At 39.1% G+C, this 16,314-nt stretch overlaps 1 protein-coding gene across 3 annotated transcripts in view; it reads left to right on the forward strand.

Annotated features, from left to right (window-relative positions):
- The window catches only part of KCNH1 (potassium voltage-gated channel subfamily H member 1), a 333,308-nt gene that overhangs the window by 80,915 nt on the left and 236,079 nt on the right, over positions 1 to 16,314 (forward strand). For 2 of the 3 annotated variants that reach the window (XM_074322079.1, XM_074322081.1), the window contains one exon: positions 3,655 to 4,128. In XM_074322079.1, the coding sequence (XP_074178180.1) occupies positions 3,655 to 4,128 (474 nt within the window). The remainder of the gene's footprint in view (positions 1 to 3,654; positions 4,129 to 16,314) is intronic. The other variant, XM_074322080.1, reaches the window with a different exon arrangement.

A 16,314-nucleotide genomic window follows, 5' to 3' on the forward strand; every position in this document is an offset into this window, starting at 1 on the left:
TCCCTGAAAATAAGATCTAGCTGGACCATCAGCTCTAACGCATCTTTTAGAGCAAAAATTCATATAAGACCCAATCTTATTTCAATATAATATAAGATCCAGTATAATATAATGTAATACAGTGTCTTATATTAATTTTTGCTCCAAAATACACATTAGAGATGATGGTCCGGCTAGGTCTTATATTTGGGGAAACACAGTAGTTGTTCTGTCAGTGATTGAAAGAGGAGTGTGTATTTGTCTATTTCTTTGTTCAGGTCTATTAACTTCTGCTGTGCATATATTTGGAGCTCTTTTGTTTGATTCATACCCATGAGGATTTCTGTGTCTTCTTGGTGACTCACCCCTTTCATCATTATGTAACGTGCCTTTTTATCTCTGCTGTTCAGATTGAGTAATTTCTATTGTTTTGTCTTCAAGTTCAATGATTCTTTCTTCTGTCCTATCTATTCTGCTATAGAGCCTATCCATTGACTTTTAAAAACTGCTTATTATATTTTTCAGTTCTGAAATTTCCTTTGGTTCATTTTTATATCTTTTTTCTTTGCTGAGACTTTCTATTTTTTTCATTTGTTTCAAGTGTGTCCATAATTGCTTGTTCAAGCATTTTTATGATGGCTACTTTAAAATCTTTGTTAGATATTTCTGATGTCCTTGTCATCTTGGTGTTGGCATCTATTGATTGTCTGTTTTTCATTCAGTTTGATATTTTCCTGGTTCTTGCTATGATGAGTGATTTTGAAATGAAATCTGGGCAATTGGGATAGTTATAAGACTCTGGATCTTATTTAATCCTTTTTTTAATTTGGCTTCCTTTGACACAGATAGAGCAGAGGAAGGGAAGGCATCCCCTCATTTCTGCCAGGTTGGGGTAGAAGTCCAGGTTTCCAACTCAGCCTCTGTTGACACATGAGAGGGGCTCATTCTTTTTACTGCTGGGTGAGAGTGAGAGTTCCAGCTCCTTGCTAAGCTTACACTGATTCCTCCCGGGCTTGAGGAGGGGAGTGGCCTCATTACCCCTGGGCAGTGGTGAAAATCCTGATTCTCCACTAGACTTCCTCTGACCCCACCCCTGTGAGGAGGAGAAGGGGTGCTTCATTACTGCTGGATGGAGGTGGATAGTCTCTACTGGACTATCTCTGTCACTACCCACAGTAGGGAAGAGAACGAGGTTGGGTGCTTCATTACAGCCTCGAGAAGGGGGAAATCTAGGCTTCCATAATCTAGCTTTTGCTAGTCTGGGTTGGAATAGGACTGCAGCCTTTTCTGTGGTGTTTGGCTATAGCAAAATAGTTACTGTCTAAAAGTTTTCTGTCTTTCGAGACTGCCCCTTTCCCAATGCTTTTGCTAGATGGAGTGGGCTTTTGTTGGGATTTTTTTGTTTTTATCTGCACACATTTGTGTTTCCAGGTTGTTGACTTCTTCACCTTCAAGTCTGGGAATATATGAGACAAAAAGAAAACCCAGTGACCTCACCACTGTGTCATTCCTAGACAGTTTGCTCTCTTTTCTATACCTTTTAGAGTCTTTTTACATTTGTTTTATGTATAATGTCCAGGGCTTTTAGTTTTTAGTTGTAATTAGATAGAGGAATAGGGAAAAGTACATCTACTCCCTCTTTCCAGAAGCTGAAGTCCCATTCAGTTAATTTTATTTGCTTTATTATTACAGGTCAATCCCTTTTCCTGCCTGAGGACTCAGGGCCCAATCTTTGATAACCACACTTGTATAGGTTGTTTTCACAGGGAGAGAAATTAAAATTTTATGTCTAGAAGAGCTCTGTGCATTGGTGGGATGGGTGGGGAGGGGAAACAGTTCCTGTAGTCAAAGATGCATACTGGGCACTTTGGATTTCTAGCTTTATTTTTGGTCACCTTTTAGGGCCTGGGGCCAATCACAGGGGGAACAGGAATATTCAGCTTATTTCTATTCACTAACAAGTCTTTAATCTCTGTAGGGAAAAAGAAGTTCTCATGACACAAGAGGAAGTTTCACCTATAGATTGCTAAGAACCTGTAAATGGCACCGAGGAACAGCTGGGGTGGGGGTGGGGAAGGGTCCCTTCCAGCTTGGCCTGGCCTCCGAAATCATAACTTTTTACCTTTGACTGTTGAGGTGAAACCCATTTGTGATACTGTCTTGGAGCCAAGCTTCTCTAGACTTCTTCCTTCACTGAGTCTGCTTCATTAAAAGCTTGTTATTTAGGGAAATGTAACCTTGTTGTAAAACAGCATGTGTTTTTAATCAAGCTGGACCTAGTTTGGGATCCTGGTTCCATCTTTTGCTAGCTGCATGACCTTGAAATTCATTCATTCACTTAAAAACAGTCCTGTAGTACCTACTCGGGGCCAACTATTATGATGGGTGTTTGGAATAAAGAGGTGGGTATCTTTCATTGCTGTTTTCTTCATTTTCTAGCTATCAGCAAGTTCAGTTGGTTTTACTTCAAAAATATATCCAAAATTGGACTACTTTTCTCCATTACCCATCTTTCCCCCAGGTTGTTATTCTAAGTTTCTTTATTGTATTCTTCCCTCTAATCCTCTGCCTCAATTCATTATCTATGCAGCAGCCAGGGGTATCTTTTTAAAATATGCATCAGCTTATTCCCTTGCTTAAAACCCTCCAGTTATACTCAGATGTACTGAAAATAAAATCCAACATCTCCCCACGGTCCATTAGGTCCTGCGTGATCTGGGTTCTGCTTCCCCTCTGAGCTCATCGTGTATCCCTTTCCCCCTCATTCAGTATGTGTCAGTCACGCCAGACTTCTTTGTTTTCCTGAAGATGTCAAGCTTATCTCACCCTGTGTTCATTATACTAGTTATGCTCTCTGCCTAGGATAATTTTTCCATATAAGTTTGAATGGCTGGTTCCTTGCTGTCACTCATATTTCAGTTCAAACATTCTCCCTCCCTTATTCCTCAAGTTGCATTCTATCAAACCATTGTATGTCCCCACCACCTCTTATTTAGCTCTTATTGCAACTTGAAAGTGTCTTGATTTGCCTACTAGACTGAGCGCTATGAGAGCAGGAATCATGCTGTTTCATTCCTTACCGTCTGTCCAATGTCTAGAATAGTTCCTGGCACAGAGCAATAAATGTTTGTTGAGTAAAGTTGCATAATTCTCTTGATCCTCAGTTTCTCACTTGTCACATAGAATAATAATTGGTTAATAAAATGAGGTTGTATTTAGAATTAAGTGAGATAATAAATGTATGTGAAGTATTTAGTACAATGCTTGGCACAGTATTCCAAATAAATCCGCGTTTCCCCGAAAATAAGACCTAGTTGGACTGTCAGCTCTAATGCGTCTTTTGGAGCAAAAATTAATATAAGACCCGGTCTTATATAATATACTATAGGACTATAAGACCAGGTCTTATTTTAATTTTTGCTCCAAAAGACGCATTAGAGCTGATTGTCCGGCTAGGTCTTATTTTCAGGGAAACACGGTAGTTTGCCATTTTTCATTGTGATTATTTATATGATAATGTTCACTTCCATTCTCCCATACTTTTCTGGTATTGTGTTTGTACCTAATGATCTATCCGGAGCATCACAAGTATGTGTCGGTGACAGATGCTGACTGGTTAGATGCTTGCAATTAAATCCTAACTTCGTTCTCTCTTGGCCATGTTTTTCTATACAGGTCCTGCAGCTGGGCTCAGACATCCTTCCCCAATATAAGCAAGAGGCACCAAAGACTCCCCCTCACATCATCTTACATTACTGTGTTTTTAAGACCACGTGGGATTGGATCATCTTGATTTTAACCTTCTACACAGCCATCTTGGTCCCTTACAATGTCTCCTTTAAAACCAGGCAGAACAACGTGGCCTGGCTGGTTGTGGATAGCATCGTGGATGTCATCTTTTTGGTGGACATTGTGCTGAATTTTCACACCACTTTTGTTGGACCAGCGGGGGAGGTGATTTCTGACCCCAAACTCATTCGCATGAACTACCTGAAGACATGGTTTGTGATTGACCTTCTGTCCTGTTTGCCATATGATGTCATCAACGCTTTTGAGAACGTGGATGAGGTTAGTGCCTTTATGGGTGATCCAGGGAAGATTGGTTTTGCTGATCAGATTCCACCACCCCTGGAGGGGAGAGAGAGTCAGGTACATCCCTCAAATCTCAGACCTTGTTGTCATGTCTTTAAAGCTGAATTAAATGTGGGTGGTCAACAGAAGAATAATTAGTGGGTGGGAAGTAGCATGACTGATGTCTGGAACAGAGGGAGCATGCTGGATTGATGTCCTTGCCTGCTGTTCTTGCCTTTGGAGGTTCAGAGGTCCTGCATGTCAGTGAATGGTGTGGAAGAGACCAAAGGCGTCCCTCTGATGCCATGTGGATGGAGTGCATGCCACTGGCTCAGGGGTGGTGGGGCTGCAGAATGCATTTCCGCTGCTTTGCTGAACCTTCCACTTTGTATGCAATTGCTGAATGTCTACCTATGGATTATTCTAATTATGGGGACTTTTCTACCATCTGCTGTTGACCTTTGGCTGTTTCAGTTTAATTAACTACTAACAACAAGGATGCCATTTCTCCCCGTTTGCTTGCTTATTTATTTAATTATTTTTTGTGGGGGTTGGGGAGGGGAGTGTAAATGTTGGAAAAGAATGAGTTTCTTTGCTAAACTAAGTTTCGGAGGTGACCAGTGGCGTTCAGATGTCCATACTTTCCCTTGCCTAAATTTGCTGAGGTAGTCAGGCTGTGGCTGAGAGGTGTAGAGCTGTTTGTTGCTGGATTACACTGTTTTGGATTGTTAGTCCTGCAGGCAATAGAAGGAATTAAAAGAAGATAAATGCTCTGTAAATGTGTTGGAATTAGGACATGCTTAAGTAGTCAGCAAATGGGTGCCTGGGACGCATTGCCGCAGGAAGGGGCCGCTGGGCTGGTGAAAGTGATTTTCTCCTTTGAAAACGCTAGGATGTCAAGTCCTGGCAAAGGAAAAGGTCAGATTCTTATCTAGTTTAAGTGTTCTGTGGGAATTGTTCTCCCCTTTTTCTACTGTGATTGACACTCCAGGTGGATTAAGAGAAGGCAGTTCTTCCTCAGGCAGCAATGGGTCCTCCTTATTTCAGATAATGAGGGGCTCAGAGATCTCAGTCCGGTTTCCCTGTTAACTAGGTAGGCACCCCAGGAAGCCATCTAGGAGGCTGAGGTGAGGCAAAATACCCTCTCAGGGCTAAGTGGCTGGTGGGTTCAGCCTTAGGATAGTTGGAAGGAACAGATTGGTGCGAACTTGAGCTCAGCGCCTTCCTCTGTGAGGACCCAACTACCTAGTATCACTTCTCCTTCCAGTAAAGAGGAGCTGATTTTCAGATGCTCTAGACTCAGAGCAACCCCTGCTTTTATCTGTATGGTGTGTTTCATTATACTTTAAAATTCCAAGGAATAATTCTCTGGGTGGCTCGTGTAGATTTTAATAGGGGGATTAAGTGAGTTGAGACGGATCATTTACAAGAACAAAATCACCCCTAAAGTGAATGTTGGGCTCCTTAAATGTGCATTTTAGTACATGTTGGGAATATTTTTCTCTGTGAATACATTTCTAGAAAATTTTATGTTAGTGAGGAAAATATGAGCATTTTGGCTTAGATAATTCAAATGAATTATTTCAACCTAGAAGAGCTTCTTGTACACACTTATGGGAAATGAAATTTAACTTTAAAAACCACTTGGGTTTTTCAATTAAACCCTATTTATAGTAGTGGCATTGACGTTTTCAGATAAATAGGACAGTTCTGCGACTTCCACAGCTTCCTATTAAATATTGGCAGAGCTATAAACACATATGCAAATGTGTCAAGATTACCTGTAGGTTAGCAGAGCTGAGAGCTTCTCCCCAGGCTCTGTGTATGTTGGGTTGGAACTCCTTTGCCATTTATTATGAATACCCCTGACATGGTTTCTGATTTCCAGATTCATGAAATAGATTGTAGGTAGGAAAAACATCATTTATCTGCAGCTTTCTAGTTGGCAAAGGGTTTAGCATCAAAGCTCTTACTGCCATCTCATGATCATAAATAATAATATGAATATTAAGGGGGCTATAGCTATAATTTGCTTCTGCAAAGACTGGATTTCATATTGAGTAATTCCTTTTGAAGCCTTGGCTGACACCTGAAATAGTGCCTTTTCATAACAAGTGGTGGTAGTGGGGGAGATCAGTGCGAGGAAACGGAAGATTTGGCTTCTAGTCCTCTTGGTGTCACCTATTAGGACAGCTGGGAAGTTTGTGCATGTCATTTAGCCTTTCTGGACCACAGTTTTTCTATCTACGTCTTGAGGATACTACCTTACCTGCCTGAAGGCATGGCATTATGGCAGTGGATTATTGGAGTTCCCTGCCACCTGCAGAGTCTGGTGAGTTCTACAGTCTCATCTGCATTATTCTCACCTCCAAACTGACTGTCAAAATGAGAGGCCCAAGGTGGGGGTGGCATGGGGGCATTTAGCAGATTATGATAAGTAGACCTCCTGGAAGTCAGAGCCCAGTAGGACCATAGAAGTCATCTAGTTCAATCCTCTTAACTCACAACTAAGGAAACAGACTCGGGGAATATGACTCACTCACAGTGGCATAGCAAATCATATGGTTACAGTCATAATGAGTCCCCTTCTGATTCTTCTCTATTCTTAATAGTGACAGATTTGATAAAAACGGGGCAAAACACTGAAGGATACTGTTGAGTCAGACTGGCCAAGAAGCTCCTGATGTGTGTGGCTCGCCCTTGGCTTGGGTATTGTGTGGGGCACTTGGGCACTGGGTACGGGGAAGCAGGAGCTGCATTTTCCCCAAGGCAACTGTGTTGGTGATGAGATGATGGGCAGTTTAAGATGCTCACTGAGGGGCAGATGCAACATGGTTTTCCAGGCACAGGATTTTTTGGTAAAAGACACCGTTAAATTAGTAGGCACGAAGGGCTGGTGGGCTTAGAAGAGGTTGGGGAGGCCATGACGGGACCTGGATTAAGCTGGGGGAAAATCCTCTTGGTAGGAGAGTTCTGATAATGGCTCAGCAGGTTCACGTTCAGCACATGCTATCTTCTTACTCAAGCTCTGTTGTGGAGTTGCTAATCTAAAATAGCCACTCCCTCTGCGTCAGGCCCTTTCTCTGGGAGAATGTGGGGAGAAAGAAGAAATTATTGACTTATTCCTCATAAAAAATACATGGAGCTGAACTCTCTCTGATGTCCTAATTATGCCAATGGAACTGTGTCCCAGTGGAGACCACCAAAGAAGAGGGGAAGGAGTGATGGTGGCTTTGCCATCTGTGTGTGTGGGTTTGGGGTGTGGGTATGTGTGTTGGGGTGGAGGGCTTTTGAAGTTCAAGGATTAGACCCACCCAAGGCTTTGGTCAAGAAAGAACCAGGTTAAATCACTAAAGCCAGCAATTGTGAATTTAGCCCTGTGCCTATAACCCATCTCCACGGTTTAAGCCACACAAATGATCCCTTTTGGCTCAACTTGTTTCACTTATGTAGATGGCCTACATTTGCGTCATTCTCTAGTCTGATGGTAATAATCTGGTTTGGAGGCTGTTTGGGAATATGTTTGCACACTAGTTAAACTGGTTGGTGGACAAAAGGCCTGGAACCCGGATGAACTAAAGTCTTCAATGGGTATGCTGAAGCAGAAGCCAGAGGAACCACTTTCAGAGCTTTGTGGATTTTTGGCCTGGTATGCTTCCTGGGTTAAAGGTGGGATTATTATTCACAAGCATATTCCCTCTAAGGAAACCATATTTCCAATATGGAAACCATATTGCTTACTGTCAGTGAGTGCGGGAGTCCAAAGGGGAGAATGGAGCCAATCACACCTATCTCCCGGGTCACAGTTCTGGCACCCTAGGGCCCCAGGGCCAAGAGCTTCTTCCTATCCTTGGCTCTGTAATCTCGGACAGAAGCATCACCAGCCAGTGCTGATGACACAGCACAGCTGACACTTGCCAAGATCCCGTCCACACAGGAGGTGCTCACCTTAGAACGGAACAGGACCAGTATATGCTAATGAAAAGATAATGGCACTGACAACAAGTTCCCTGTATCCTGGACTCCTACGTGCTGAGAAGACTTCTGAGTAGATTCCAGTTAGATGGATTATAGAAGGCTTCCTGGGAAATTAAAAAAAACAAAACAAAATAATCTGTTTAGGAAAGTGTTGGAAGAAAGTTGGAACTCTGATGAGTGGGGAAAGGAAAAAGACCACATGAGAACAGAAAAAACGAGGCACAAGGCATTGTATGTGGGGCTGGGGAAAATTTTCTTTGGTTTGGTCTTTATTTGTGAAGTAAGACAAATATTAGCAAAACAGTAGCCAGTCTCTTGTTAGTGAATCTCTTAACTCAAACGAAACTATAAAACGGCAATGGGACATCCATGATCTGGCTCTAATTGATGAGAACCCTGATTAGCAGTCTGTGTTGGAGCCGTGCAGATACCTTATGATTTCTTCCTATATTATCATGTGATATTGAACTCTGGAGTACATGTGTTAGTTTATAAGAAAGAGTGCTTCAGGTTTCAGAGCAAGTAGTCAGCATCAAGGCTTCCAAGTGAAGCCAGACTAGTGGGTACATTTGAGAACCTCTAAACAATCTTTAGGAAAAGAATTTTTTCCTTTCAATTTTTCACATTTCACCTGTAAAATTTTAGAAAATATAGATGAAGGAATAAAGATTGCCTTTAATTTGATCTCATTGTTAACATTTTGGCATATAGTAAGTCATCACTTAACATCAATAGGTTCTGTGACTTTAAGTGAAACAATGTAAACAAAACCAATTTTACCATAGGCTAATTGATATAAACAAGAGTTGAGTTCATACACATCTCATCAACGTGATAATGAAACAACATTGAATGAAATAATGTTATTTGAGGACCTGCTATATATGGTTTCAAGTTTGTTTTTTTCTTGGAATATGTGCATATATATGTTTACATGTATTTTATTAAAATGGAATTATTTTCTACATAGTGTGTTGTAACTCATTTTATTTTGTAACCAATAGGCTTTATGACATTAAATATTATTTCATTAAGCATCATTTTAAAACATCAATTTAAACGATTGTATGATAGTCCATTGTAAGGATACTCGTATATTTATTTTGTGTTTGACATTTAGGTAATTTTCTTTCTTTCTTTTCTTTTCTTTTTTTTTTTTTTACTTTTAAAATCATAATGCCACAGAGAGTATCTGTATAAATAAACCCGTGTCACATTCCTGAGTATTTCTTCTTTTTTTTTTATTGTGCAGTACAACATATATAGGAAAGTACTTAAAATAGAAATATGCTGCTCAATGAATTTTTCCAAAGCAAATATCTATGTAGCCATCATCTAAGTGAAGAAATAGAACATTACTTACACCTCAGACATCCCTCATCTCCCCAATCACTTTTCCCTTCCTCCTCCCCAAAAGTAGCCACTATTCTAACACTACCATAGTTTTGTCTGTAGAAATGAAATGAGACAATAATGTATATTTTTATGTTGCCTTATTTTGTTCAGTACTATTTTAGAGAGATTCAGACATGTTTTCAGGTGTATCAGTTAGTTCATTGTCATTGTTTCATCTAACTTACTGTATGAATGTACTTTATTAATCCAATCGACTGTTGATGTTCATTTAGGTTATTTCTGTTTTTATTTAATGAATATTCTTATTCATACTCTAAGTATACTCATTTCTATTGGAAAGAGTAGAATTTTGGGGCCATAGGTGTTATGTGTATTGTTTAGTAAATACTGCCAAACAGTTGTCCAAAGTGGTTGTACTAAGTCGTTGCAATATATGAGAATTCCCCTGCTTTGCTTTCTCACTAATGCTGGTGTTTTCAGTTTGTTTAATTCTAGCTAATCTAATGAGCTTGTAGTGGTTTCTCACTGGGGTTTTGATTTGTATGCTTAAAGAGGTTTAGCATCTTTTTATAAATTTTTGTTGGGGTTGGTCGTTTTTGGTTATACGCATCTGTGAAGTGTCTGTGTAGTCTCTTTTTCCATGTACAATAGATTTTCTTCTAACAAAAATGATCTGTAGTAGTTCTTTATATAACCTGGACATAAGCCCTTTGTGCGTTATATGTAGGGTTTCCAGGCAGGATTTCCTGCCCGTTCTCAGGAATTTTTTTCACTTTCCCATTCCCGAATCCTGAGAAAAGTTGGTCGGGGAATCAGGAAAATCGGCTCCTTGAACCCAGGTGGTTGGTAGTATCAACCGTCACTTTGTGGAAATGATTCATCGTGGAAAACAGAAAACAGTTTATATCTCGGGATTTGGGAATGGGAAAATGAAAAAAATTCCTGAAGAATGAGCTAGGATTCCTGCCTGGAAACTCTAGATCTGTACTGTAAAATTTTTCCTAATGTATGGCTTTCCTGTTTCGTCTCAATGGTGTCTTTTACTGAACAGAAGTTCTTAATTATATTAATGTATCAATCTTAGTATATTGCATCTTGCTTAAATTTCATACTTCCAAGTTAATGAAGATATTTTTTTATATTATCTTCCAAAAGTTTTTTTTTGTTTTTTTGTTTTTATTTACATTTAGATCTGCAATCCACTCAGAACTGATTATTATGTATGGTGTAAGATAAAGATCAAGTTTGACATTTTTGTCTATATGGATATGGATATCTGGTTGACTTAGGACCATTCATTTGAAAATATCATCCTTTCTTCAATTGTCTGTAGTCAACCATCCACATATCAAGTGTCTATATAGGTGGTCTTTTTCTGGACTCAATTGTTTTTCACTGATTTGTTTGTATATTTTTACACCAATATTATATTGTGTTACTTAATGTAATTTTGTAATGAGTTTTAACATTTATTTTATTTCTTCCTTAAATAGTTGGTGGACTTTATCGTTGAGTCAATGTGGGCCTGGAATTTTTTGTTGTTGAGATTTTCAGTTATGGATTTAATGATTTTAGTAATCAAAGACCTATTCAAATTTTTTATTACTTCTAGAGTTAGTTTTTGTAGAGTGTATTTTTCTAGGAAATTTTATATTGCATTTCAAAGTTCAAAATTATTGGTGTACAGTTGTTCATAAATAATATCCTTTTATTTTTTTGCTGTCTATAGGATATGTAGTGGTGTTGTCCTTTTTTTCATTTCTGATTTTCTGAAACTGATTATATTCTTTCTCTTTCTCTCTCTCTTCAGTATTTAATCAGTATTGCCCAGAGTTTGTTAGTTTTAGTATTAAATATTTTAAAAGAAACAACTTTTGTTTTAGAATTTTGGAATTTGTATCTCTTTCCAGTGATCTGAGCGTGTCAACTGTATGAAGTGTATATGTCTAGTAATAATTTTCCTTTAAAGTCTGCTTTATATGATATTAATAATTATACCAGTTTTTTTATTTATTTGTTTTTAGTGTTCACATGGTATATTTTTTCACCGCTTTAACTTAAACCATACTATATTCTAGCAGCCCATATTTTAATTTAGTCAGACACATTTACCTCTACTTTGAAGGATTTTATTCATTGCCTTTAGTTAATGTGATATTTTGGTTTATATATTCTATCTTGCTATTTGCTCTTTTTTTTTTGTCCCACCTATTCTTTCTTTATTTTCTATCATTTCTTACATCCTTTTGGGACTGATAACTTTGTATTACTTCAAGCTCCTATTAATCTTCTGTTTTTCATTTCCTATTCTTTTAGTGAACATCCTGAAAAATACAAGATGTATCTTTCCAATTCTATTATAAATTAATATCTGTGCTTCTTCTCAGATATTGCAAGGATTTTAAAACACCTTAAATTCTTTTATCATCCTCTTGCAAGCTATTGTTGTCAAGTATGTATAATCTATTTGTATTTTCATTGTTGTTTTCTGTAGCCAACACTAATTTATATCTATTACCACTTTTATTGTTCCTCTTCCCTTCCACCATCTCCTAGCTTCTATCTGGTAAAGTCTTTCTTCTGCTAGGAGAGCACCCTTTAGTATTTAATTTAGTCTGACTCTTGAGTTTTGTTTTTCTGAAAATATCTTTATTTCGCTTTAATTCTTGAAAGATGTTTGTTTGCGCTGTATATTGAATTCTAGATTGAAAATTGTTTTCTTTTGGTTATTTGGATATATTTTTCCATAATCATCTGACTTCCATTATTTTTTGTGTGAATTCAGCTCTTGGTCTAATTGTTTCATTGTAGGAATTCTGCCTTTTTTCCTGTGGCTGCTTTTAAGACACTTTCTTTTTCCTTTCTTTTCTTCCATTTTTCCTTCCTTCCTTCTCCTCTTCCTCGTCCTCTCCTCCTTCTCTTCTCTTCCTACCTCTAGTAATTTGATTGTGAGATATCTAGGTATGGCCACCATCTTATGGGTAAGAGATAATTAATAAAGGGGTGATTCACAAAGGCATTGGGCAACGTGTAGGAAAACAGAAAGGACAGTGCAGACCTGGAGCTACCAATAACAGGACGCGGGATTAGGATTAGAGTTAGGACAGTGCAGACCTGGAGCTACCAATAACAGGACGCGGGATTAGGATTAGAGTTAGGACAGTGCAGACCTGGAGCTACCAATAACAGGACGCGGGATTAGGATTAGAGTTAGGAGCCTTTACTACCCCGAGCAGGAAGGAGTAATAGGAGCTTTTACCAAATGCTGGAAGCAGAGAGACAGTGGAGAAAGCCACTTTACGGAACGATCGCCTTTGGTTGAGGGAAGCGGGCAGCCTGTGGTGACCTGTAGGGAGACGGGAATTAATACTGTGATCTCACTCTCCCTTCTTCTCCCTCCAGTCCCTGTTAGTTCTCTTCATTGGCAACCTGGGACACTGAACAGGAGAGTGGATTTAGAAGGGTACGTGGGTTCATAGGGCTTCTTAGGGCTGGGGCTCAGGTATCACAAACGTTTTCTATAATGGTGCCAATACATATTTTAGGCTGTGTGGATCTCGTTATGTTCTCTCCTCATTCTTCTCATCTTTTATCACTCTTTAGAAAGTGAAAACCACTCTTAACTCACAGGCCATATTGAAACAGGCAGCTGGTCAAATTTGGCTGACCCCTGCTATAGATAGAGGGATTTAAATTTTTTTTTTTTTTGCGTTGGGTGGGGTGTTCAGTTTTAGAGAATGAGCCACTACCTCTCTATAACTTTACTGCTATTTTTTCTTTTCTCTGCTTTGGAATTCCCAGGACGCAGATGTTAACCCTTCTCATTGTATCCCCTATGTCTTTTACACCCACTTTTGTATTTTCTAACCTGTCTTTCCATGCATATTCTGCATTTTTTTCGGACTCATCTCCCAGTTTCCTAATTTACTTTTTAGCTTTGCCTAATTACTTTTAAACCCTTTTATTGCATTCTTAATTTTGATTATTGTATTTTTCGATGTTAAAATTGTTATTTGCCTTATTTTATAGTTTCTAGTTTTCTGCTAAATTCTTGATTTTGCCTTTTATTATATCTTGTCAAATTCATTAAGGATAATTATTTTAATGTCTCTTTTCAGTAACTCCATAATCTGGAGTCTTTGTGGAGCACCTTCTATTGTATTCTATTGTTTCCTTTTAGTTTTTTAAATATTGTTTTAACTCTTTGTTTGCCTGGTTATTTTTTGTGTGCTGGACATTCTATGTGAGAAATTATAAAATACTTTGGGTCCTAGATGGTGTTGTTTTTTTTTTTTTCTTCCAGAGACTATTCAAGTTTGCTTCTTATAGGTAATTAAGAGCAATAGCAACCAAACTTACCTGAATATAGTTTCCAGGATTGAGGATATTTGAAGCTGTATTTCAAGAGTGTTTCTGGTTCACTTTCCTCTAAGGAGCTATAGCCATTGTGGTTCCAATGAAAGCAAGATTACCAGGACCCCTTTTTTGGTAACCCCTTGACTTTTACTTTGCCCCCCTAAATTTAAGCTGCTGTCGAAAGTAATGCTCAGATCTTCAGCCTCCTTAGCCACTTCTATAGAATTGACAGATACTCTAGGGGAAGAACTATTCCAAATGCCGGACTCACTCTTTAGGTTTTCATCATCATCTTATGGATTTGACGCCATAATTCTCCATGCCCTGCTAGATTACTGATGCATTCAAGCTGATTTTAAAAATCAGGATTTGCAGTTGTTTTTAATGGGAGAGTTCACCTGAACTTCTTAGTTAGCAGGAGTCCCTGATTATTTCTTTGGGAAAATTATTAAAAGTAGAATTATTAGAACAGTGGGAATGCACACTTTAAAGGCTTTTGAGATATACTATCATCTTGCTTATCAATAAGATTGTACAAGTTTACAGATGTTCAGGCGAGTTTTGCCACACCTCACCAACACCAGATACTAATTATAAAAATTGCCAATTAGACAGGTCAAAATTGCTTTCTCATTGAGTTTTTATTAGGACTATCATTTAGACGGCATAGGTTTGAAACCAGTTTCTGCCTTTTACTAGCTGTGTGACCTATAGCAATTATATTTAAGTTCAGTTGCTCCTCTGAAATATTGGGATAATGATTATACTTACCTCATCGGTTTGAGGTGAGGCTTAAATGAGTTAATCCAGGTGAAGTGAGTAGAAGAGTGCCTGGTATATAAAAATCTCTGAGTAAATGTTAGCTTTAATGTTATTTTCCTTATTAATATTTATCTGTTCTTAATCAGTGGTCAGAGTACAATGCCATTGAGGTCTTTGCTCCTGCATTTCTTCCTAATTCCTATATCTGTCTGTGGGGACAGAGCCAGGAGTGCAGTTTCCAGGGTCTCGGCCTCACGTGGAAAGGTGCTGGCTCAGGTAGTAAACGGCCATCAACTGTGATTGGATGGCCATCAGCTGTGGCTAGTTGGCCACTAATATAAATGCTGTGGCTACACTAGCAGCAAATGGGGGCGTAGCAAGAAGATGGTGGCTGAGCTAGCAAGCAGCGGAGTGTGGGTTGCGGATTGCAGAGAAGCAGACAGCACGTAGCGGATAGTGTGGCTCCTACTTCCTGTGTCTCCAACCCAGCGGCCAGCGAGACTATAGTGGTATGACTCCCTTATCTATGGCTCTGTGGGTGTTCCTTTTTGGCCTCACCATATCCTGCGTTCTTATGTGGGGAGCGGGAGCGGAGACCCCGCAGGCCGCCCTGTGTGACACTGTCTCTCAAAATCTTAATCAGTTTTTATGGCTTAGCTTAGCTGTTTCTTTACTTGTGACACCTTTTCTGATTTCTCTGAGCCAGGTGTGATAGGTTTTCCTATTTGCAGTGGATTGAATGTCTGTGTGTTCCCCACATTCCTATGTTGAAACCTTAATCCCGAGGTGATGGTATTAGGAGGTGGGGCCTTTGGGAGGTAATTAGGTCATGAGAGTGGAGCCCTCACGAATGGGATTAGTGCCCCTATAAGAAGAGTCCAGAAAGCTAGCTAGTTCTCTTTTATCATGTGAGGATGCAATGAGAAGTCAGCTCTCTGCAACCTGGAAGAGGGCCTTCACTAGAACTCAACTATGCTGGCAACCTGATCTCCTGAACTGTGAGAAATCAATTTATGCTGTTGATAAGCTACCGAGTCTGTGGTACTTTGTGTTAGCAGCCTGTTCCTCTGCATAGACTATTATTTATACTTGGATTATAGCTAAATTCTGTCTTATACTACAGAGCCCCAGTGCATTATCTACAGTCCCCAAATCCAAAGAGCTGTGAAAATGAGTTGTTATAACCTATTTCATGGCAAAATCTCCATTGACCTGAATGTACTTAGAGAAACCTGGTCTGACCTGATGTATACTACTTATAGTCTTCACGTATCCCACTGAGTCTAAACATCCAGACATTTCTTTGCAGGAATATTAATGTGCTTGAGAACAGGGTGCTTTCCAGGGTGTGTGTACATCAGCTCAGTAAACATGTTGTAATCCTCATAGAACTTAGTTCAGTTTCTTAGTCATGGAAGGTGTCTTTATATATATATATATAGCTGACCCTTGAACAACGTGAGTTTGAACAAGGTGGATCCACTTATATGTGAATTTTTTCATTTGACCTGCACACGGAGCTCAAATCCATGTTAAGGGTCATCCGGCAATTGGAAGTCCATGTATGATCCACTTTGGTTAGAAAATGTATGATGTCTCTCCCACTAGGCTGCTGAAAACTCAGATCTTATTTATTTATTTTGCTCCTTGTTGTATATTTTCATATTAAGCAAAGTAACTTAAAATAGTACATGAGTTTTCAATTGTTGTGATTCTGAGAGAGCTGTGGGGAACTGATTTTGTTGAACTTCAGTGAGTAAAAGAGAAGAGTGTGTGCTGTGCAATCAGACTGGCCATGTTGGGGGAGGTCCT

This window comes from Rhinolophus sinicus, linkage group LG17 (genome assembly GCF_036562045.2).
Source record: "Rhinolophus sinicus isolate RSC01 linkage group LG17, ASM3656204v1, whole genome shotgun sequence".
Classification (NCBI taxonomy): Eukaryota; Metazoa; Chordata; class Mammalia; order Chiroptera; family Rhinolophidae; genus Rhinolophus; species Rhinolophus sinicus.